This window comes from Carlito syrichta, unplaced genomic scaffold (genome assembly GCF_000164805.1).
Source record: "Carlito syrichta isolate Samal-C Ts95f unplaced genomic scaffold, Tarsius_syrichta-2.0.1 Scaffold301542, whole genome shotgun sequence".
In the NCBI taxonomy this organism is placed as follows: domain Eukaryota; kingdom Metazoa; phylum Chordata; class Mammalia; order Primates; family Tarsiidae; genus Carlito; species Carlito syrichta.
In genome coordinates, this window is record NW_007245638.1 from 576,420 (window position 1) to 599,926 (window position 23,507).

The 23,507-nt window shown below is 43.4% G+C and overlaps 1 protein-coding gene across 2 annotated transcripts in view; it reads left to right on the top strand.

Annotated features, from left to right (window-relative positions):
- TENM2 (teneurin transmembrane protein 2) overlaps positions 1-23,507 on the top strand; it is a 517,874-nt gene that overhangs the window by 273,817 nt on the left and 220,550 nt on the right. Inside the window, exon 5 of one of the 2 annotated variants that reach the window (XM_021710790.1) lies at positions 20,656-20,778. The exons of the other annotated variant lie outside the window; for it this stretch is intronic. Within the exon in view, the coding sequence (XP_021566465.1) occupies positions 20,656-20,778 (123 nt within the window). The remainder of the gene's footprint in view (positions 1-20,655; positions 20,779-23,507) is intronic. 2 annotated transcript variants of the gene reach the window in all.

Below are 23,507 nucleotides of genomic sequence, written 5' to 3' on the forward strand. Positions count from 1 at the left end.
TTGGAGTGTTGACAACCCCTCTTGTAGTGCAAAAAAAAAAACCAGGCAGAAGTAGTGTCCACCTAAACATTTATCCACTGACATGGGGATTAGCAATTAACAGTCCCATGACAGGGGATTAGCTTAATAGATTTGTGAAAATAGCACACACTCTGGAGGGTGGAGTCAGAGTGAGCAGCAAGAGGTGTGGACTCCTCTGGAAGCAGAGAGAAATGTTGACGGGGCAGTACTTCCAGGCATTGTTATGTGATTTCCAGGCCTGATAATTAAGGATAGAAACCATGGATTTGTCACCAGAAGCATTTTAATCATACTCTATGAATCATCCATGTATTTATTAATTTATAAAATAAATATTTTCTGGCATAAGGTAAGAGAACAGGCAGTAGAATCTAGACTGCCAGGACCACATCCCAGCACTTCTACTTACTAGTTTCATGAGCACAGGTATATTACTTAACCTCCTTGTGACTCAGTTTCCTCCCTGTAAAATGGATACAATAACAGTACCTGTCTCCTAGGGGTATGTAAAAATTAAACAAGATAGTTATTGAATAACCCTTAACACAGTGTTGGCCAAAGGAACGCACTACACAAAGTCTCTTTTTACTGTGATAGTTTCTGTATGCACAAGAGTGAACTGGGCAGACATAGCAGCATGCACAGATAAAACCAAGGAAGATTAACCACTTCACAATCATTCAAGGGTCAATCAACCTTCCAGTTTCTATATGAAATAAGAATATCAAATTAGGAGGAATGGGACCATCACAGCAAGAATAAACTAATTAGCTAAAGCCACTTATTAAAATTATAATCCCTCCACATAGACAAGGTAGTTGCATGTGCTCCTGTCAGGAAATTAGTTACACACACACACACACACACACACACACACACACGATAACCCGGAAGCATGTTTCCTAGATTGTCGAGGGCCAAGTCACCCTCATCCAATGATACTTGGCTTCTGATTGTGGTACTAAATACAGAACTAAGGGACAAGGACATTGAGGGTCTGCTCTGAGATCACTGGTTCTTCATTAAAGAGTCTGTTCCAAGTGCATAGGGCTTTCCCAGAAGAAGAAATACAGCCTTCTCCTTAAATCCAAACACGCTGCCCAGAAGCCCCTGTACTAGCTTTTTGTTTCACTAGAACCATCAGATAATTCACCCCAGGGTTTTTCCGTCTCCACAGCTTTTGCTAAAAGACTGGAATACATAAAGGAAAAATCCCTCAGCTCAAAAGCTTGCCTGGAACTGACCTCATCCCTGGATTGGCTTTTGTGTGTCTAAAACTTGAGCTCGTGGTTTTACCCATAGCTTCCTGGTGGCATGTTCTGGGCCACTGGGTGCTCAAGGTTCTTTCTTGGATGCTTGGTGGTGAAAATGTTGCTACTTGCAGCCAGAATATCAAGGTGCTGTCTAAAGAAAAATAAAATTGAACTATTTGGCTTCCCTACTTTAGGAAGTATATTGCAACCTGATCTTTGAGCATCTTTGTTATGTGGCAAATATTCTAACAGAGGATAAATTTCTATACATTTTGCCTGCTGTTTTGCTTTTGTTTCTGGCTTTATTGTTTTCCTCTGTGTAGAATATTCCAGTAACAACTGTTTGCTCTTGCTGTCTAAGAAGTACAGCACACAGGTACTATAGTAGATTTATGTGGTAGTAAGAAGACATCCACCTATTACTTCATGTAATAAACTTCCTTCCAGAAGGAAGAGGGGAAAAAATAGCTTGTGCCCTGAGTACAGAACAAGTGTAGTAAATATTTACAGAAATCCACACCATTGGTATAAATGGAGCTTGCAGAGATCTATAGGTTCCAACTTTTCTGCCCATACTAGAGAGAAGCAGGCCTTAGAAGATGGCTACAGTGTACCTTCTATGGGGAGGGCGTAGTACCCAGCCTAAGAGATAGTGTTGGACCAGTTAGCCAACCTTATGCTGACTCTCTCAATATCAGATGTCTCTAAGGCACTTTGGCAAGAGTGGAATCACAATTTGATCCTAGCTGAATTTCCTGATAAATCCTCAGGTCCCACCCAGGAATCACTGTGGTTGATAAAAAGAGTCATCCATATGCTTTCCACATGAGACAGCCAGGCAGTTTTGACACGTTGTGGAAAGTGGAGAGGCTTGATATGGAATCTCATCTGGGCAGAGAACCATCCCAGTGCAACATAGAGAAGGGGCTTGGGACCACCTGGGGCCCAGGCAGTGTTTTCTTCAAGCTTTTAAACAAGGTAGGGTAGACACAAGATGAGGAGTCTGCTTGGCTCACACCAATTCCCTTGGGGATGGACTTGCAAAATTAAATGTAGAATGTCCAGTGAGATGTGAATTTTAGATAAATAACAGAAATGCTTTTAATATATCTCAAATACTGCACGGGAAATTCGAATGTAACTGACATCCTGTATTTTTATTTCCTAAGTATGGCAAATTTACTTGGTGGCCATGTTGGTATTCAACAGGTCCCTGAAACTAAGCAAGGTTAGTAATATCTTACCTTCCTAGCCATAGCGATTAGCCCAAGGAATGGGCACACGACCTCAGCTGAGTCCATCAGAGTCCTTACCTAGGAGTCTAAAAGTGAAACTGGGTAAGTGGAGCTCTATTTTCTTCTGGTAGCCCAGGGAGTGGAGAATATGAGCCTAGCTCTCCATGCTCATGGTCCTCCCCTCATGGATAAAGCCTTTCTTAGTCTGTTCAGTCTGCTATAACAAAATGTCAGAGACTGATTACCTTTCAAAAAACAGAAATGTATTTCTAACAGCTCTGGAAGCTGGGAAGTCCAAGATCAAGGCATCAGGGCCTGCTTTCTGGTTCATAGGTGGCACCTTCTTACTATATCCTCACATGGTAGAAAGGACCAGTTAGTTCTTTAGAGGGACACAAGTCCCTCACAGGACCTAATCACTTCCCAGGGGCTCCACCTCCTACTACCATCATGTTGGGAGTCAAGATTTCAACAAATGAATTTTTTTGGGGGGACGTCAAACCATAGCAAAGCCCATTGACAGAGAATAAAGAAGTGCTTAGCTAGCCAGCTACTCCTTCATTTCCAGGAGCCGTCTTTATAGCCTTTAAAAAAATTCTCCTTTCTGCTTAAGTTAGGTCAAGCCAAACCCTACGGGCCTTAAGCCAATGCATAGCTACTCAGCCCTGGGTTTAGCATAATGGACTTTAGAAAGCAGGAATTTGTGCTAGGAAGGCTTACAGACAGGTGTTTACAATCAGATACCTGAGCCACAACATTTCCTTGGTGGATCATCTGACTTTGAGCATCCCTGTGTCTACCACACAGAGAAGAGATCCCCCAAGGTGCACTTGCCTCAGGCAATACCTCCACAGTTAGGGCTGACCAAAACACAGAAGAGGGAGCCCTCTCATGATGCCATTTCAGAGCCACTGTCTAAAATATCTTCTGTCTAAAAACATCTCTCCCTCTAACTAGCACCCTGCCTAAAATTTCCACCCTTAGCTTTTATGTTTGGCTTCAATCATTAATCCCCCCCCCCACATTTGCACACCCATTCATGGAAGAATATATGACATTGTAGGGAGAGTTGTGGATGAATTAATAATTAATATCAAGTTCCAACCAATTTTTTTTTTATTCCACTGAAGTGACTGACAGTTTGGAAAGTAGAGTTCTGAGAGTTGGCTGGGAGTCCTGGAAACCTCTGATGTGATGGGAAGGGATTCATACAAGTGGCACTGCTGAGTTTGAAGGGGGCAGTTTCTCTGATCACTGGTCATCTCGGGCAGGCAGAACAGAACCAGGGCGGATACTGGACAGAGAGGAGACTCTGTCTCACCATTTCACTTTGGCCCAAGTCTAGTTCTGGCCTTTTTTTTTTTTTTTTTTCTTTTTTCCACCCTGGCTTGATCATCTCTTTCCTATCTAGCATCTTCCCAGCTGCTTCTGACATGCTACCCGTCTTGGCAGAGACCTGGTACCTAGACCTGGAAGGAGAGGTTTGGGCTCTCCCCTCCTCCTTCTTCATGGAAATAGACAAGAGGACCATGTTCCTCCCCTTCATGCTCTCTTTCGCTAATTGCTGTCAGCCTGGACTCATGCAATCCCTGTGGCTCTCAGACTTGAGCATTCATCAAAATCATTTAGAGGACTTATTAACACATAGATACCTGGGCCCTAGCCCCCTGAGTTTCTGACTTGTAGGTCTGGATTGGGGCCCAGTAATTTGCATTTCTAACACGTTCTCAGACCATGGTGATTCTGCTGGTCTGAGAATCACAGCCTGAAACCACTGGCCTAAACTGTGAGCCTTTTAAGGGTAAGAGCAATATCTGGCATGATTGTACCCCCAGAGCCTAGCTCGGCACCAGGCACACAGTGGACTAGGAAATGCTTGTTAACCAAGCCCTACCAAGCTGCAAGAGTCCACCCTGTTGCCGTATTAAGACAAATCGTGTTGGCACCCTGAATTTACAGAGATCAGATTAAACGCAGAAAGTACTGTTGCTATCCAATATTTTACACAGTGGTGTCTCCATAGTATATACATAGGAGGGGATTCAAGGTGCCAAACTGGGGGAAAAAACGGGAGATTGGGGGCTTGTTGTGAAGCTCCATTTGCATGGGAAGCACACCGTTTTAACTGAGACTTTATTTGCAGTAGCTTTAGAAAAGAAGGCTGATGGGACTCATGGAGAATTTCCCTACTCACCTCCCTCCTCAACCCCAAATGCCCCTCCCAACCACTGCTTAGTGTCACCCCTGATTTCACACGTGCATGAACTGTGTGCGCCAGGTTAGCAGGACTGGGGCTCCCTTTCAACACATCCCTCCAAGGACAGCTTCACGAGTCAGCGCAGGAAGCTGGAAGGGAATGAGACTGGGCGTCTGTGCTTTTCAGTAGAAACGGGTGTCCTCCCTGCCTGAGTATGTAACCCTCCTAAGCTTCTGCAACCTCTTCTATAAAATGATTCTGAAGGATCCCTGAGAACTTTCCTCTGTTTTCTATTTTCTGTGATTTTAATTCAAAAGGCAGGCCATCTTCAATTTAGGAATGGGCTATTGGCTTGTATCCTAGCTGTTTCAAAACTGAGAGATGTTTCTCCGGACAGATCCTGTTACTTCTGGCCAGTCCACACAATAACTGCTCTTTGTTGGGGTCTTAACTCTGTGTCAAGCACTGAGCTAAGTGCTTTGCATGCTTAATTCATTTAATGTAGCAACCCCTTGGGAGGTAGGGAGTTTTAATATTCCCATTTTGCTGATGAAGAAGCCGAGGATCTGAGAGAAGGAAGGCAGAAAGGAAAGAAGAGAAAAAACAAAAAGAAATTTTTAAAAATTTTGAAGCTTATAGCCACTAAGGTCCAGGACTGTGACCTAGATCTGAAGCCAGGTCTGCCTGATTCCAAAGCTACTCTAACTACCATATTCTGTTCCTCCCAAAATCTATTTGACCCACAATGCACCTGAAATATAGAGTCTGGCCTTTAGAGAGAAGTAGGATTGTTTTTTTCCTTGCACTTTTACTGTAAGAGACAGAAATCATTGTAGCCAAGTATTCTGAGTCAGAGAGTCCCCAAGTTCAAAGCCCAGCTCTGCCATTACTGGAAGAAAGATCTTGAGCAAAGTATTTAATCTCTCACGCGTATAGTTTCTTCAGCTATAACATGGGAGGAATAAAAGTATCTTCCTCCAGAGCTATTATTTTAAGTGATTAGTATATTAAGTTGAAACATGTAAAACCGGTGATTTTCTAGCATATGTGATCTATAAAAATGGGCAATTGTGTATCTAAATATTTAAAGTGCTTAGAACAGTGTCTGGTATACAATAAGTATTATATTAGTGTTAGCTGTTATTTCTGTGGAAAACTGCCTTGAGAGTTTGCAGTATCTGGGGTACAGTAGGGGCTCAATGATTGCTGGCGAATTTATTGAATTAAGTAGAAACTGGGACCGGGAATACGTATGGGGTAGTCTGGTCTATGGAGATCCTCCAGGACTAGGAGGAAGGCAAATGTGGCAGGGAGAAGGATACAGGCTCTCAGATTCTAACAGATTTGAGACTCTCTTGATATTGCCCTGGCATAAGGCAGAAAAACCAGAAGCAAGAGGGACCAACCCCACGCATGCAGCCACTGGAAGCAGTTTTTGTCCCCTGGCTCTGAAGAAGCGAAAAAAAACCCTCAAGTCAGCAGGCGTGGGGAGTTAGGTCTTATGGTTTGCTGGTGTTTTACTTTTTTTACAGCCAGAAATAATGGGAGTGCCAGAAATAAAGGGAGTGCCTCCCTCCCAGGCTGTTCCTCTGCTGCTGGTGTTTTTTTCTTCTTAGACTATTGTATAAGAGGAAGAGGAAGACCAGAAATAATAGTAGGTCTTTAGAAACAGGAAAACCAATGGTAAGAAGCAACACAGCAGGGGATAGTGTTTCCCCAAGTAACTGTCTTTGTATGGCCTGTGGACAAGCTTCTGTATTACAGTAGCTATGTTTAATGTATCACAAAACGATATAACTAATACATCAAGCTTCTTATTTTGCACATATTATTTTGGGATCAGACTACATTGATTAAAGTTTTTTAAAAAAGGAAATTGACTTTTTTTCTTTTTTTATAATATGCTTTTATGTATCAAAACTGACCCTGAACAATGAATTCTGGGATTCAAATGAGGATTTATTTTTTTGTACCTGTCTATCAGTCTTTGTCCTCAGTTAATCAAGAACAAACACAAGTGCTAAAAAGGGAGGTTGGTTTTAAAATGTGTTTAGGAAATAGTGTAAGTGGGGTTCAGATTTAATAAGACTATGAACATGATCAGCAATGACCAAGGTTAGGGAAATAGTGGAGGATGCTTAAGATACATCAATGTATTCCTGGTTCTAGGACACTTAATAACTAGGCAAGAGTGGGCAAGTTATTTAATCTCTCTAAGCCTCAGTTTTCTCATATGTAGAATGGGAGTAATTGCTACCACAAAGGTGATTTTTTTTTGGATAATCAAATGAGAAGTGCCTTAAAAGCAAGTGGTAATTGAGAGCCTGGCACAAAGTCAGAATTCAGTAGATGCTGTTTTTGACTATTACCATTAGTATTCTTAGCCTGGCACAAGTTTTCAAGTCATTTTTTTCATCTAATAAATATTTCTTAAACACTACCATATTTTAAAGCTTATGCTGGCTTCAGGGGCAAATTCAAACAAGAGGAAGGAAGACCCACTCTCGCTTCTCAAAGTGCTCATGGCTCAAAATTGGTGTGGGGTTGTAAGATAATCAGGAAATGAGTAATTACCATGTATAGCCATAAATACTGTAGGAGATGTGCATATAAAATATCCTGGGAGCTTGGAGAAAGAAGCCCACCTAAAAGAACACTGTCAGTCAAAGGGGTCTGTACCTGTTCTGTCCGAGGGCATTCGTAACTGTTACGCATGTCAGATGTGTTCAGTGCAACTGAAGAATTAATTTAAATTTAGAAACTGAAATGATATCAAATATTTTCATCCATCACACTTTTATTGGTTCGACCATGTTGTACTCTAACCTTTGAAAATTTAGCGTCTGAATTGAAAAATGCTGTATATGTAAAACACAAGCCAGATTTTGAAGACTTTGTGCAAGAAAAAGATGTAAAATATCTCATTCATGAATTTTATGTTGATTACATGTCAAACTGATTATATTTGGATCTATTGGTTTAAAAGTATATTTCTAAATTTATGTTTACTTATTTAATGTGGTTACTAGAATATTCATAAGTGACAGGTTATTTTTCTGTTGGGCATTGCTGACTCAGAGCAGAACGCAAATGACTTTCAGGGTTGAAGACTCCAGAAGACGTGGGCATTTCAAAGGAGAGACTCAGCTCCAGTTACCTTGGACGATTCTTTCTGACAGATCTAGAGCAAAGCTTAGAGGATCTGAGATTCCTGATCTGAAAGCTGTTTTGGGAGTTGTAGATGAACAGCAGTGCTTCTGGGGTTTAGTCCTAACTACAGGATCTTGGGAGAGTCCACAGATATCGCAAATTTAAAAATTAAAACCCGGCAACCCTAGCTAGAACTCGGGAATGTTGTATAACCACAACAAAACTTGATCTCTTCATCTGTAAAATTGGGATAAGAAAGTACCTGCCTCGGGAGTGTCTCATAAAGTTTAAATGAAATCAAATAACACTCGTAGGAGACACTTTGAGAAAGCTTCACCTAAAAGAGCAATGAAAACAAGCTGGGGAACTTTGCAAATGTGCTCATCTTTCCTTAACCCTGAACATGTGAGTTAGAGCGATCTCCCCCAGGCTGGTGTTAAAGATACCAACCCTCATCTGAAGGTGTATTGGGTTAACCCTGGCTTGGGGTCTTCTGAAGAGTTAGTCTGGAGGATGGGAACATAAACCCTAAGGAGGAAGATGGTTCACAACGACCATGTTGAATGTCTTTCTGCCATCGTTGCAATGCTTTGTGTAAGCCCAAAACGCCACAGCAGTCTGCAGTGCTGCCTACTGAGAGGAATGTGTCTTTAGCACTAAAGAAATGTGCGCGACTTGAATAGCACATAAACCCTTAAAACAAGCTCTGTTAAGTGAATTGTCACAGACTCAGAATAAGTCTAATTGTGTCGTTTATCTAATTGCAGATGAAAATGTAGTTCTTTGTTATGGGTGCAGGTAGTTTATATGCCAAAAAGAAATTATCCTTTTTCTTCCCCCTAGATGAGCTTTTTCCTTGTAAGTTGACCATGCTGATATCAAGCATCTCAGAGCCTGAGCAGAACACCCTATTTCCCATGTACTCCTTCCCTACTACCTTAATCAGGCCCTGGGAGAGAGACCCTATTTTTTTCAACATGATGTTTCTTTCTATCAGAATCAAGTTTTAAATGTTTCAGGTTAGCCATGTGAAATTCATTTAACTAAAAACCATTTAAGAGAAAGATCAAGTCCAATTTGCTAATACAGGATTTTTTATTTCTAAGTTAAAAAAAAAATCCTTGAGCTAACCATGTCAAAAATTAAAAATTAAAAAGGACACTGGCAGCCTCCCCATGTGCCTAATTTGGCTTTGCTGAACAAATGACCAAATTGAAATGAGAATTACATCCAGGATTTGCTCAACACCCTCATTTCTTCAGCTCATTTCTTACTCCTGAGAAAGTACCAAGTTCCCATACAGGAGGGAACCTATCTATGTCAACCTTGGCGTCTTCAGATCTGGCAGAAATAGAGAAATGGTGATTTTAGATTCTACTTGTGAATGAACTTTTGCAGTAGAAGTAATTTGTCATAGAAACTCAATTTAATGAACTTAGGATCAGAAAGGACCATAATGCCCTAATTTTATTAACAGGTTATTTGTGCTCACGTCCTATCTTGCAAACAGTAGTAATAAGAATCTTAAGTATGTGAGAGGAGGAGTCTCTGCTGAAGTTTCCTTAATTTCCCTTTAACAAGGTATTGCATTGCACAGAGGCATCAGAATTCTGTCTTTTTTAAGGAGATAGAAGAGGACAGTAGAGAGAGCACAAAACAAAGAAATCAAGAGTCTTGGTGCTCAGGAACTTTAGGGTTCAAATCTTAGCTCAGTCGGTCACTGGCTGTCATGACCTTAGGCAAGTCATTTCACCTAAGTAGGGCTCAGGGTCACCATGTATCTACACAGCAAAGGTCTGGACCAGATGACCTCTGAGCCCATCTTAAAGGTGGCTCTGTCATTCTAATGTGATGTAGAGAAGGAAACCACACAGGTGACTCTGAAAAGGGGTTCAAGCAAATGGAAGAAGAATACCTAGATGAATATAACCCCAGTCTTCACTAATGTATGGAGTTGAGCTGACAGTTGTCCTGCTGTGAGATGGGTGGGGTACTCAAGAACCCCACCTCTACCACTTACTAGCTGCATGTTACTTCGACTCTCTGATCCTCAATTTCTTCATCTGCAAGATGAGAACGCAATATATATCTATTAAATTGGTGACAGTCTCTTAACACAGAGCCTGGAACATGCTAAGGGCTCAAAAAAGTGAACCGTGACCACCATTGTTACAAAACAACCCAAGACCCAGCAGGAAGTGAGACATTTGTTGCTTACTCCCAATACCTTTATTCCTACTACACCCTATGAGATCGGATTAATCATCTCTCCCCCCTTAGAAGTATAATTATAGAGCAAGAAGACGTGGCTAAGAGCACATGCTGGACTCTGAAACCCACTGCCCCACCTGCCAGCCCTGTCCACACCTTGACACCTCCATTCCCTCCTCTGTAAAGTGAGAATAATAATAGTACTTATCTCTAGGCTCTCCAGTAAATAGTAAATAAGGTCATAGATATAAAGGGCTTAGAACAGTGCTTGATGCTGAGTCACTACTTCACAAAAAAAATTTTTTTGTTGTTTCTGTTTTTGTTTTTGTAGCTAAGGACAGTGAAACTCAGAGAGGTAAATGTGTTTGCCCAAGGCCATTTGCTTATGAGTAGTAGCACAAACATCTGAGCCCTGCTGGGAATGAACCTGGCATATCCCAGGGACCCAGGAAAGGGAGATAGTTCCTCCTCTATCTGATCTCTAAGGCACCTCCTGACTTCTCTCCCATTTCAAGTTGCCTGGTTATTATGTCCAGGGTTCACAGGGGTCACTGGGAGCAGTTTGTTGGGGGCTGCTGGGGACTCAAGAAGGGAGTCCTTTACATTCATGACTTTATTTACTCTTTACTGTAAGCATAGAGGTAAGTTCTGCTATTATTCCCATTTTACAGAGGAGAGAATGAAGGCACCAAGGTATAGACAAGGCTGGCAGGTGGGGCAGCTGGTTTTAGAGCCAAGTCTGTGCTCTTAGTCACGTTTTCTTGCTCTATAATTATATCTCGTGGGGAGAGCGATAATTAAACCAATCTTATAGGTGTAGTACGTATAAGGAGGTGGGAACTGGGGGTACTGGGCACATAGGAAGCACTCGACAAACGTCTATTTCCTGCTGAGTCTTGGGTCCATCCCTCCCCTCCCTGGCTTGCTGCAGCCAAGGGAAGAAATGTGCTGTAGGACGCAGCATCGCAAGTGCCCTAATTGGCACATGCCTGACCCCCCCCAGCCCCTCCTCCTTGCAGAAGGCTGTTTTTCATGGGAGAGTTCTCCCTCTTTGTTCCAGCGCACATCTACCAATCGATATGACATCTTATCCTCTAAAACATTCATAATGTCTGCTTCCTAGGACCCCGGTGGCCGCACACCGCGTGTAGCCTGCATCATCTTTCCTTTGTAGTCGGTGGTCTTGTGGATCTGCCCCCTCTTCACCAGGGCTGTCAGTTGCTATTCTTTAAAGAAAGACAAATATTGTGTGGGTTGTCAACACTGAATGACAAGCTCAGGGGGGAGAAAGATGCATTTAGGTGTATGTGTGTGGATTGTGGGGATGTGTTTTGTTATCACAAAAGCTCTTAAAATCCCAGACCATGATGTATCTGGTGAATAAAACCTACCGATATTATCATTCTCTAAAGGTATTTTGATCACATGGGCCCTTTCTTGAAGAAAGAAAAGCTTTTATTTCTTGCCCAGGAAATATTGCAGCAAGCACAGGGTGGCCTGGGGTGGGAATGACACCCTGTGTGGCTAATGGTTCCAGGTGTGTGTTTATCTGCATGAGGATGAGCTGGCTCAGTGGACAATGGGATGCATGACCAGCGTCGCCCGTCAGGCACATTCCTAGTCACTCACACAAGGAAAAGAAAGTAGATGTGAGCGTGCATGTCTATCTTGTGTATTGATCTTCCTGGTGATGCTCAGAGCTAGGGGGTGTGGTTAGAGGTCACCTTGGCACACCAGATACCATGCACCCACAGGGTCAAAAACAGCCACCTGCAGTGCACCCACAGCAGCTGGTTCAAGGGTACAGGGATGACACCAGTTGGGGGCCCCACACAATCTGAAGCTGCAAGGGGCCTTGTTCATTTCCTGCAAACACAGCAATTGATTAATCTTGTCCCAGCTCCCACTTGCTGTACCATCCTGAGCTGTCATGAGAATAGATTAATGCGCTGGTCCTTCTGTGTGGATTCTTCTTGTCTCAAGAACACACTGCTCCCTGGTCCCAGAGCTGCCTCATGCAACTGTCACCTTGTTCTCACTGCGGACATGCAGGAGGGGACAGAAAACCTCCCAACTTATGCAAGAGTTTAGAATTAGGAAGGCAGCAGACAGACTCCCTGCCGAGGACCATTTGGGGACCATGGCTAGAAGATGAGAATGCTATAGAGATGAGCGTGCAGCAGAATTCCTCCATTGTCCCTTCTCATTTCTAGTGGTCCTGCCAAGATTCTGGGATCAGATCCACTTCTTATTCTTCCTCTTCTCTGTATTCCCCAGCTATATGCTTTGCAACCATTTGGAAACTGCAAGCTAGAAATTGGACAGAGGCTAGTGAATTTTCAGAACATTCTTGGGAGGTAGGTGCACAAATCCCATTACTGGTAAAGGGATTTGTGGGTGTCACTTCCATGCGGTGCTTTGAAAATTCATTTTATTCAGTGTATTGCAACACTGTCTGGGAAGAGTAAGAGAAATCACTTCACCAAGATAGCTGAAAAGGAATTTTTTGTAACCCTTTAAGATTTTAAGTTTTTAAACTCCTTTTAAGACTTACGGCATTTCCAAGAATGTTATCCCTCATGGTTTTGTCTGTGTCTCTTTGCTAGACAGAAGGGAATTTTGGCAGACAGTATTCCTAAAAAGGATATCATTAATTCATTGCAATGGGCTCCCACCTCTCTGAGACTGAAGCACTGTACTTAACTGCATCCCCAAAGGATGACAAATAAACTGGCCAAGGAAGAAGTCACCAAACATATTGATCGTTGACCTGACTGACAATTGAAATTGCCAGACAGATTTCCTTTATATTGATAATGATGGTACTTTTACATTAAATAGCCAACTGGTTACCAACCAAGGACATATTCATAAAGACAAATGACTGTTTATAAAAGAAAGTGTCTATTCATGAGTGGACAATATTTAGTAATTCTATAGTCTACCCGCCTTGTTCTGTCTTGGCTATGCAGCAGTTCACTTGGAAATCTCGGGCTGCTGACGTCCTCCAGTGAGGACTCTGAATAGTGTCACTAGCAAAACAGCACGGGAGTCCAGAGCTCACACTCTCAAGTTGTATTGCATCTGGGTCTAAATTCCAGATTCCCACTCACTGACTGTGTGGTCGTAGGCAAGTCACTTAACTTCTCTAAGCTTCAATTTCCTTGTCTATAACATGTAGATTATGTTACCACCTCACAGGGTGAGAAGGGGGAAAAAATAAGCTCTCACCCTCTTCAAAATCCTCCATTGTCATCCCATGTCAACCAAGCAAAAGGCCAACTGTCCTCAAAGGCATCTACTCCCCCCACCCTTCCTACCCTTACTCTCTGCTCTCGCCTGCTATCTCCATTCCAACTTGGAATGCTCTTCCCCAGATGTCAGCATGAACTGCTTTCTCACTTCCTTCAGGTCTTTGCTCAAATGTTACAATCACAGACACGGTCCTTGACTGTTAAAGAAAAAAAAACAAACTTTCAATCTCCCACCTCCCACCTCCGTGCTCCCTAACCCTAGACTCTGCTTTCCACTTCTGTATTTAGTGAATATAGGTTCCATGACACCAAGGATTTTGTTTTGTTAATTGCTTTATTCCTGGTGCCTAGGACACACCTGACACACAGTGGGTGCTCAATAAATATTTGCTGAATTATAAATATGAAATAAATGTTACTGTCCAAGAGATTGGCCCAATACCTGGCACGTGGTCAAAATAAATGTTAACTGTCACCATTATAATAGAGTGGACCCATTTGCATGTGTTAATTTTCACTGTTGATTGCAAAGGGGCCTGTGCAGCTTATCTGTGCACATTCAGGGCTAGCAGTTGCACTTCAGCCCCGTTTATTCCACTGTGGTCCTCTCCTTTCGGCAGTGACGCTTTTGGAATCGGCTACATTCCTCCAGGAGCCCTGGCACTGTTGACTTAATTGGCTGGTGCAGAGGCAGGGAGATCCAGTCCTGACCCTTCCTATTGTCCCACCGGGTGTCTAAATGCACCCTGGTGAATCTGCCCTATGCTGAGCACCAAGACCCGGCAGGCCTGGCTCCATCCTGCCACTCCCTAAGCTCTGCTTGGCCGAAGTCTTCCCATTTCAAAGGAAGCTCACTCTCCTCCTCGGGTCAGGTATCAACAAGCCTGATCTTTAAAGATACCCCCTGCTCTGGGGCCTGCTCAGCCAACACAGAGTCTCCGTGGCCCCCATGTTTGCCCTATTTGACAAGCAGGGACCGAGCAGCTCTCTGGGAAGTATTGCTGACATATTGATTGACTCTCTTGTCAGGCTGATCCGCTGCCAGCCAATGAACATGGAAGGTTCTAAGTGGCACCCAGCAGGGCCCACACATACCCTAATTACTATTTCAGACAACCCCCATTCCAAGCTGCCACTTTCCCAGGCCTGTCACCTCCCTGTCCTTGTGGTTGTGGAAGGATCCTCAGTTACCTACAACCCACCCCTCCCCTTCTCTTTGGCGTCAGCTCCCGCCACCCCCCCACCCCCCCTCCCGCCCCCAAGCATATTTCTTTTGGAGCCCATCTGGCACAAAAACACAGCAACTTCAATAAGGAAATATCACACCCATACTCCAGGTAGGTCTATTTATTATTCTTACTGAACTGGGGGATCTGTGTGTGGTCCGACCGTCCCGCCTTGGTTCCTTTCAGCACTCCGTGGAAGTTGTCTCCAATTAGCCAGCGGGATCCTTCCAGAGTTTGGCTGCCTACTGTGTTTTCAGTGGCCGGCTTCCGAGCTACCACCTGGTTCCACAAGCTTCCACTCAGAGCCCATCCCCATCCCATCCTGGCTGACCCTTGGAGCCCAGTTGTTCGTCCGAGGATCTCTCTGGAGCGGAGCCTGTCAAATCATGATGAATTGTACATCTGGGCCAGCAGTGGCGGAGGGAGCAATGATAGGGAGAGGGCCTCCCAGACTCATTTCCCTTCCTACCTTTAGCTGGTTTGAACCAGGCCTTTAGGGATGCACTGCTGGAGCATTCAAGGGGGGTGGGAGAGGGAACCAACCCAGTGCTCCCAGGCTCTCTTGATGAGGCCAGCATTTCTGTGAAATCTCGAAATGAAGCAGCAATAACTCTGATTACTTGGTTTTCTTTTTTAATTATTTTTGAAAGCACATTCTTTTTAAAAATCTACTTAGTATTAATTTGTGTAGAGATGGAAGTCTGGCTGTGTTGCCCAGGTGGGTCTTAAAAGCTTGGCCTCAAGCGATCCTCCCACCTTAGCCTCCCAAAGCAGTTATTAGAGGCATGAACCACTGTACCCGGCTCAGGTTTCTAAATCAGGCTCTGAAAATAGATTAAAATTGGAGGTATTATGACACAGTGTTTAAGGAGCTGTTTTTGTTGTTCATAGAAATAAATGTAGTAGTCCAAAATACGTGCTAGATCTCTCTGGGTTTCAGAAAGAATCCTAACCTGAAAAGACTTAAAGGTATAAATATCTGTTGTATAAAAACGTCTTCCTTAGAAGTGAATGTATCAGTCAAGGTAGTCTCAGACATGCTGCTGTAACAAAGAAACCCAAACTCTCAGTGGCTTACCGCAGGACCAGTTTTATTTCTTCACTCATCCTGTATTCTGTCACTGGTCAGCCATGGCTCTAACTCGTGTCATCCTCACTCGAGAGCCAGGATGACTGTGTGACCAAGTATGTGTGAATTCAACAGTGCGAATATAAGCCCCCTCTGGAAGGGGAGCAGCCCAGTGAGATTATCATGAGTTTTAAGCCAGAGACAAGGCTCACTGAGACTACATTGCCCTCAGAACTTGTAACCAGATCACTATGAAATACAAAGTGCATAACCCCCTGCCACTGTAATTCCCTCTGAGTCTGAAATCACTCAGTAATCAAACTCCACAGTCAACAGTTTCCTCATCTGCAAAATGGGAATGATGGGAGTACTCACCTGTCAGTCTTAAGATAATGAGTGTAGAATGTCTACTATAGTACTTAGCCATAGAAAAGTTTCAATGATTGGCAGCAGGTATATAATAATCAAAATAAACTTCTTGGCAGGGCACGGTGGTTCATACGTGTGACCTCGGTGCTTTGGGAGCCTGCGGTGAGAGGATCACTTGAGGCCAGGAGTTCCAGACCAGCCTGGGCAACATAGTAAGACCTTGTTTCCACAAAAAATAAAAAATTTTTAAAATTTAAAAAAAAAATAGCCAGGCCTGGTGGTATGTACCTGTAATCCCAACTACTTGGGAGGTTGAGGTGAGAAGATCACTTGAACTCAGGAGTTTAAGGGTGCAGTGAGCTATGGTCACCTCACATGCTCCAGTCTGGACAACAGAGTAAGAGCAAGTCCCTGCCTCAAAAAAGAAAAAAAAAAGGTCTTCTCTTTGCAAACTAGTCCATATCACTACCAGCACTGTTTTATTCCATCCTCTACATCTCTGTATTGAGTATTTTTAAAATGTATAAGTCTATAACATCCTACAAGCCAATCTCCCAAATCTGCCCTCACATGCCATTACCTAGTCTGAAAAACACTGATGGAGTGCCATTTATATTCAAGACACACTGTCAGATCTTTTGGGGGTTGCAGATGCATCACCTCTCTCTGGCCCAGGTGGAGCCATTTTTCTACCTGTGCAGGGAAACCTTTACAAAAGGTAAAGGGAGAGATTGATTGAGAGACTGATTTCTCAGCCCAAGTCATAGAGCAAATCAGTAGCAGAATAAGAAATAGGTTCTCATTAGTCAGGAAACTCATTGGCTCCACAGCTCCCCCGGGTCTTTATCCTAAGGACACTTGTGTCCCTCCCACAGGCCAGAGAGATTGTCTCATTTTCTTACTCAAGTGAGAGAGAAGGAATATCTAATCGAGAAAAAAGGTGCCAACGAAAACCTATTTCAGAAAACCCCCCAAAACAAGAGAAGGTGGCTACACCCCTGATATAATTCTCACTTATTTACTTAGCGTTCAGTTCAACAACAGAAAATATGCCCAAACTTGAGTTTCATTTTTGTTGCCTTGATTCTGCTGGGAAGCCAGGTCTTAGGCTCAGCGAATGTGACTTTTTTTCCTTCTCCTATCTCCATCTCACTTTCTTATTTTTCTTTTCACTTTTGGGAGTTGTCTGAGACATTACTGGTCTACCCTGACCCTAACCTTTTCTACCTCAGCTGTAATTTTATTTTCTTATTTTTAAAGAAAGAGATGTTGTGAACTTTCCCCTCCCCACCCCTCACCAAAAAAGTAGGGTAGGCAGCGGGCAGGAGGGAAGTCATCCTTGGAAACAGAAAGAACACAGTTGCATAAATGTTCTTTTTATGAAGTCTGACAATTAAGTTCACAAACTCATCCTAGAAACAGTGCTACATACCTCATTGCCTAATATCACTATGGTCACCTCTGAAGTACTCCCCTCGGGAAGCTATGCACCAATGCCAGTACCTAGTCCACCTGTCACAGCAGTTTTGGAACTCTTTTTCTGGAATGGCCATCAGAGCGATCATAGCGAGAATGTCAGAGCTTGAATTAGAGTAAAGAACAAACATTAAATTTCTTGTTAAGCTTGGCAAGAGTGGGAGTGAAATCAGGGACACGTTAGTCCAAGTTTATGAAGATAATGCCATGAAGAAAACAGCAGTGTACAAATGGATTAAATGTTTTTCTGAGGGGACAGAAAATGTCACTGATGAAGAGAGGTCAGGACAGCCAGTAACGAACAGAACTGATTAAAACATTGCAAAAAATTGTTGAATTGTGTGTCAAAACCATCACTGACTGTGAGAAGCATCGCAGACCAAATAAACATCAAGAGAGAAACGGTTAGGAAAATCTGAGCTGAAAATCTTGACATAAGAAAGATGTTTGCAAAAATTGTCTTAAAGGAGCTCTTGCATCACAATGCACCAGCTTACACAGCACTGTCCATGAGGGAGTTTTTAGTTGGTAAACAAATAAATGTATTGGAACACCCTCCCTACTCACCTGATCTGGCCCCCAGAGACTTTTTTCTTTATTTGAAGATAAAGAAAATATTGAAAGGAAGACATTTTGCTGACATTCAGGACATCAAGGGTACTACAATGACAACTCTAATAGCCATTCCAGAAAAAGAGTTCCAAAATTTTTTGATAGGTGGATTAGGCGCTAGCATCGGTGCATAGCTGCCCAAGGGGAGCACTTCGAAGGTGACTAGTAATATTCAGCAATGAGGTATGTAGCACTTTTTCTAGGATGAGTTCGTGAACTTAAATGCCAGACCTCATATCTTCAGTAATGTTAGGGGATTGTTTGCTGTTCTCCCAGAGCTGATGGTCGTGATATGGTCTGCACCTTAGAATGACAAGATGGAGTGCCATAGGAGCAGTGTAGTAGTTTTGATAAGAGTTTTTATGTGGCTGCAGTGTTGCAAAAGTTGTCATTTTTACCTGATGGGACCCACCTCTTCCTTCCATAAATGTGAAAATCCAAGTTGTTTGGCCTAAGCCCCAGCTGCACCTGTCAGTGTCTGTCTTAAAACACAGAGACCCTCCTCGAAAGACCCACTTCTCCAATGTAGTAGCAGCTGGCTCAGGGCAAGCCCCAAGAACCCAATAGTATCATTTTTTAAAAACCATTTAAAAATAGCTAATTCCTTGGCTCCCTTCACTTGGTAATTACAAATCAGAAGCTATTGTTATCTCAAAGCTGCCACGATTAGTTCTCTTTTCTTGACCTCTGTACAGTGAAAATATGTCATTATTTGAGGTGATGGAATCTGGTCCCTTCAAGTAAGGGACCTACATATAAGGGATAAACTGCAGGAGAAAATTAGGTGTTACCTTGATGGAAAGTGTACAGTAAATGTCATTTATTCTTATTAGTATTTATCATCTCAAAAAGTGACAACAGTGGGCTTCTTCCTTCAGAGTAATGTCTAGAGAGAAAACATGGCTCTGAGATGGAGAACACTGTGAGAGAAAAGCAGAAACACACGAACACCTCACCACCTTTATCTGCAGCCATCAATCCGAGCTGCATTGTTTGAAGATGGGTTTTTAACCTTAATAGAATGCCTGACTTTAAGTGGTGGTAGGCATGCAGAATTAATTGCTGTGTGAACAATTTCCTACGCATTGTTAATTGTGTTTCCTGTGGTTAATTGTTTTTCCCATCCCGGCATCAAACTCCAAACCTTTCCCTGTCAAGAGACCCTCCTCTCCCACAGTGCTAGCAACGTAGCAACAGTGTCAACCAGTGTCCAGGTGAAATGCCAAACATGGCGCCAGTATTGTTTGGATGAGTAGCTTGCAGGGAGATGCATTCCTTATTTATTTGCAAATGAAGCGTTTCTTGGCAAAGGGTTTTGAAAGAATACAGGAGTTTGGGGTTTGCCTTTCATTCCGCTTATAAAACAACTCGCCAAGAACCACCGGGAGGGGACGGTACTGATTTTACTAAACTCATTATGGGGAGTTGGCTTAGTCAGTATGACAAGACCAGAAGTTTGTCTGGAAGTTTGAGGTGCACATGACAGTAACTTCTACAGACATGTTGTTTCCTTAGCGGAGAAGAGACACTGCTTCAGAACTCTATCTCATTCCATACTCTAGCACAGTGAGAGACAGAGAAGGAATAGTAATATTTTCAGGAAAAGACCTCATTTCACCACCATCACTTCCCTGGGCTTTTTCCATAATGTGCTGCAAAGTATCTACTTATCACAAAGAGGGGTGGAAAGGAAAAATATCTTTAAAGTGTGAAATAGGGAGGTGGGCTTTTAAATGGGCGAATGCTACTGCAGAAACTTCCAGGTGCACTGATATTTTAGAGCGGGTATAGGAGACTAGCAGGCAGGCGCCACTTGGGTAGCCTCCTTTGAAGCCGATTTGCGTTTTGAGTTCTAGTTTGGCGAAAGCCCTTCTTGTCAACGGCCATGGACTAGCAGTCTAAAAGCAACTGAGTCCAGAGTGTGGGAAAGGATGGATGTGATAGACAAATACCTTGACTGTGACTCCAGAGGGTTACTTTTCCCTCCGTGGTGGCACCATTTGGAAGACTTGGGCTATGTTTTCTCCTCCCTCTTCTGCCCTCTAGAAAGCTGTGAGCCAGCCGGGCACGGTGGCTCAGCCTGTAATCCCGCGCCTTTGGGAGGCTGTGAGTGGATTGCCTGATCCCACGGGTTCGAGACCTGCCTGGGCAACTTGGCGAGACCTCATCTCCACAATAAATCAAAAATGAGCCGGGTGTGGTAGCGCGTACCTGTAGTTCCAGCTACTCGGAAGGCTGAGGCGGAAGGATCACCGGAGCCCAGCAGGTCGAGGCTGCGGTGACCGGGAGCGGCCACTGCACTCCAGTCTGGGTGACAGAGTGAGACTCCAACTCAAAAAAAAAAAAAAAGCTGTGAGCCACAGCATGGGAAAAGGAGGCCTCACCAGCCCTATCCCAACCCTCCACCCCAGACCCACATGCTTTCTGTAATTAGTGGATCCCTGCGGCCTGGGGCAAGCCACTTTTGAACGGCAGCTTCCTTAAAAGGCAATCGCTTGGAAAAAAGACACCTGGCCCTCCCCCTTGACATTTGCATTGCTGAATTATCTATTCATATTTTCATTACTTTGTCTCTCCTGCAGCAATGCATCTGCTCGGACTCAATTGGCAACTCCAGCCGGCAGATGGACACACCTTTAACAATGGGATAAGGACCGGCTTACCAGGAAACGATGATGTGGCAACAATGCCATCTGGAGGCAAAGGTGAGGTTACAGCTGCTGCTTGCCCTCTTGAGGTCACAGGGAAATTCAGAGCCCTCGCCAGCGGGTCCAGGTCTTCTAATCCAAGTCTTGGAAGGGATGCAAAAAGGAGAAGAAAGGGGAAGAAAAAGCGTTGCCTTTCATAGGTGCCCCCGTGAAAAGCTGTTTGCTGTTCCTGTCCGTTAGCTGCGTTTTGGCTGGATCGCTCGGAGCTGGCACGGTGTCCGCCCTGAGCAATGTGCATACCTATGCTCTCTGCAGCGACTGGCACAGGCGGGAGCTACTTGAAAGCCTCCCAAGGCCTGGGCAGAAGAGGCAGCCACGGCAGCAACAGCAGCAGCTGGAGTGGCAGCAGCAGCAGCAGCCGGAGAAAGTCCTGTCTAATCAGAAGGCAGAGAGCAGCCGGCAGTACATGCCATGAGACTGGGTCCCTCTCCCTGGATGAGAGATGCAGCCTCCCTGGAGAGGAAGCGCCTGGCTAGGCATGAAAGAGAAAGGCTTGGAGCTGTTCTGCTTTGGGGGAGAAGAGAAAGGAGTTTTGACGACTCGGCAACAAAGCTTCTCTTCTCAGAACAGTGAAGGGGACAATAGACATGTTTATTGAAGCAATCAGGCAACTGTATTCTTGCAGAGGAAAAAAAGTGCTAACAAGGTGCTAGGAAGAAGGAGGGAAAACAGAATCATGGGGAGGTGGGTACCTGAAGCCTTTGAAACACGAGAGCAGCCAATGGCACGGTTCTCCAGACTGGCGTGTGGTGGGCTATGCTTAATTTGGGTTGGAAATTGCAAACGGGAGAGATTATATCAAAAGCTTTCTCCAAACACACGGTTGTCCACTCTACTTCTTAGCATATATAGCCAGTTCACCCCGACATTTCTTAAACGACTCCAGAGGGATATTTCAAAGAAGGAAAAGGAAGTAGCATCTATTAGGCACCTGTTGTGTGCCAGGCTTAGTATTGTGTGATTTCAACAGCTCTAAAGGAAGGAAAATTATTCCTGGGAAACGGAGGCCCAGAAGGTGGTAGAAATTTCCCCACAATTTAACAAGTAGGCAGGTTCAAATGTGAACTCAGATCTGTGTCCTATGCATCTTTGGGAAGAACCCTGGAGTGTTCCTTAGATCAGTCATTTTCCACAGAGAAGATTCCAGAATTCATCTGCCCTGAGAGGTGTACATTAGTCATCCTGAGATGCTAATGCTGCTTCAATTATCCTCCCCAGAGCTGTCCTAATGCTTCGAGTATGACTTTTTTTGTCTTTTATCAGTCTTTAAGGATCGCTTTACTTATCTGTCATAATCATAACACTAAATTACCTTTAAGTAAGCATGAAAAAGTTTTTATCTGAGGATGAAATTACATGCTTTCCATTATCGGGTAAGTAAAACTAGGCCTAAAAATGAAAAGTATATCTTGCCTTAACTGACCATGTTCTGCCTCAACTGACTAAAAAGCCCAGAGACAAATGTATTGGCCTTAGATTTGAAATCTCTCCACCTGCTGTACTTGACACCATCTGCTCCTTCAGTTTCCCTGAGGGCAGCCTGGGAATTTTTGCCCCTTGGGGGACATTTCACAATGTCTGAAGGCTTTTTTGATTTTACCATCAGAGGGGACGTGATTGACATCTAGTGGGTGGAGGTCAGAGATGTTGAACAACCTACCACACACAGGACAGCCCCTTGCGATGAAGAATTATCTCTGTCCAAAATGACAGTAGTGCTGCTCTTGGAAACTGTAGGGAATCTCTGTCATATTTTATCTATTAATGTCCTTTAATCTACTAGTCAGCACCTTATTCCTACAGAAGAGGGCAGAATACACATGGGGAGTGAATATGCCTGTACTGTCATGGGGCACAGGGATATATTTTATGTGTGTGTACATCCTGAAGTTGTGTACAAGTGCTCTTTAAATAGTATCCTTCATAAATGGGGGTCATGGATCTGCACTGACCTCCACGAATTGTAACCAGCCACTTCTCCCATCTGAGATTCAGTCCACTTCCCCCAAACACTCACCTCCCTTGCACATTCCACGCCAGAAAGCAAAATAAAAGTCCCCTCAGAAAACAAGTCCTATGAGTATGTGTCTCTAAATTAACAAATGAAGAAACACTTTCCATTGCGTATTTGGAAAGACCAGAATTTTTCCTCTCGTGTGAAACATGCTTTTGAAAATGTTGTGTAAGTCGTGTAACATCATCAGTTCAGATATTTTCCAATTGAGTTATGAGACAGACAAAATGTTTGCCAAATCATTGTCCAATAAATTTTTTCAATAGGATACTTATGGGAAAGTGTGAGAATTTAAAATTGCTTAAAGATGAAATAAAACTCCAAATACTTTCTTTCTGAGCACCAAGACAGTACTCTTCTGATGACTGAAGACATCAGATCTCTTCTTAAGTTACTTTAAAGTTTGGCTTATAAAATAACTAGCAAGTTTTTCATTTTCTTACTTATGCCCACGCTTTTATTGAAAGTGACCTTAGGTTACCTTAGGTTCGAATTTCTATACCCGGTGACCTTCCTGCTTCCCATTCCCCAATTCTATACATTTAGATAACCTAGATCAATCCCAATCGACTACTTTTCCAGTGTTTCAAAGAGGCAATCAAGATATATTGGCAATAAGTTAATTAAATAACACCCCTCCATTTTTTTTCGGTATACGATAATCCTTCACTCCAATAATGTTTTAATCAGGACACACCACACATTGCCAAGG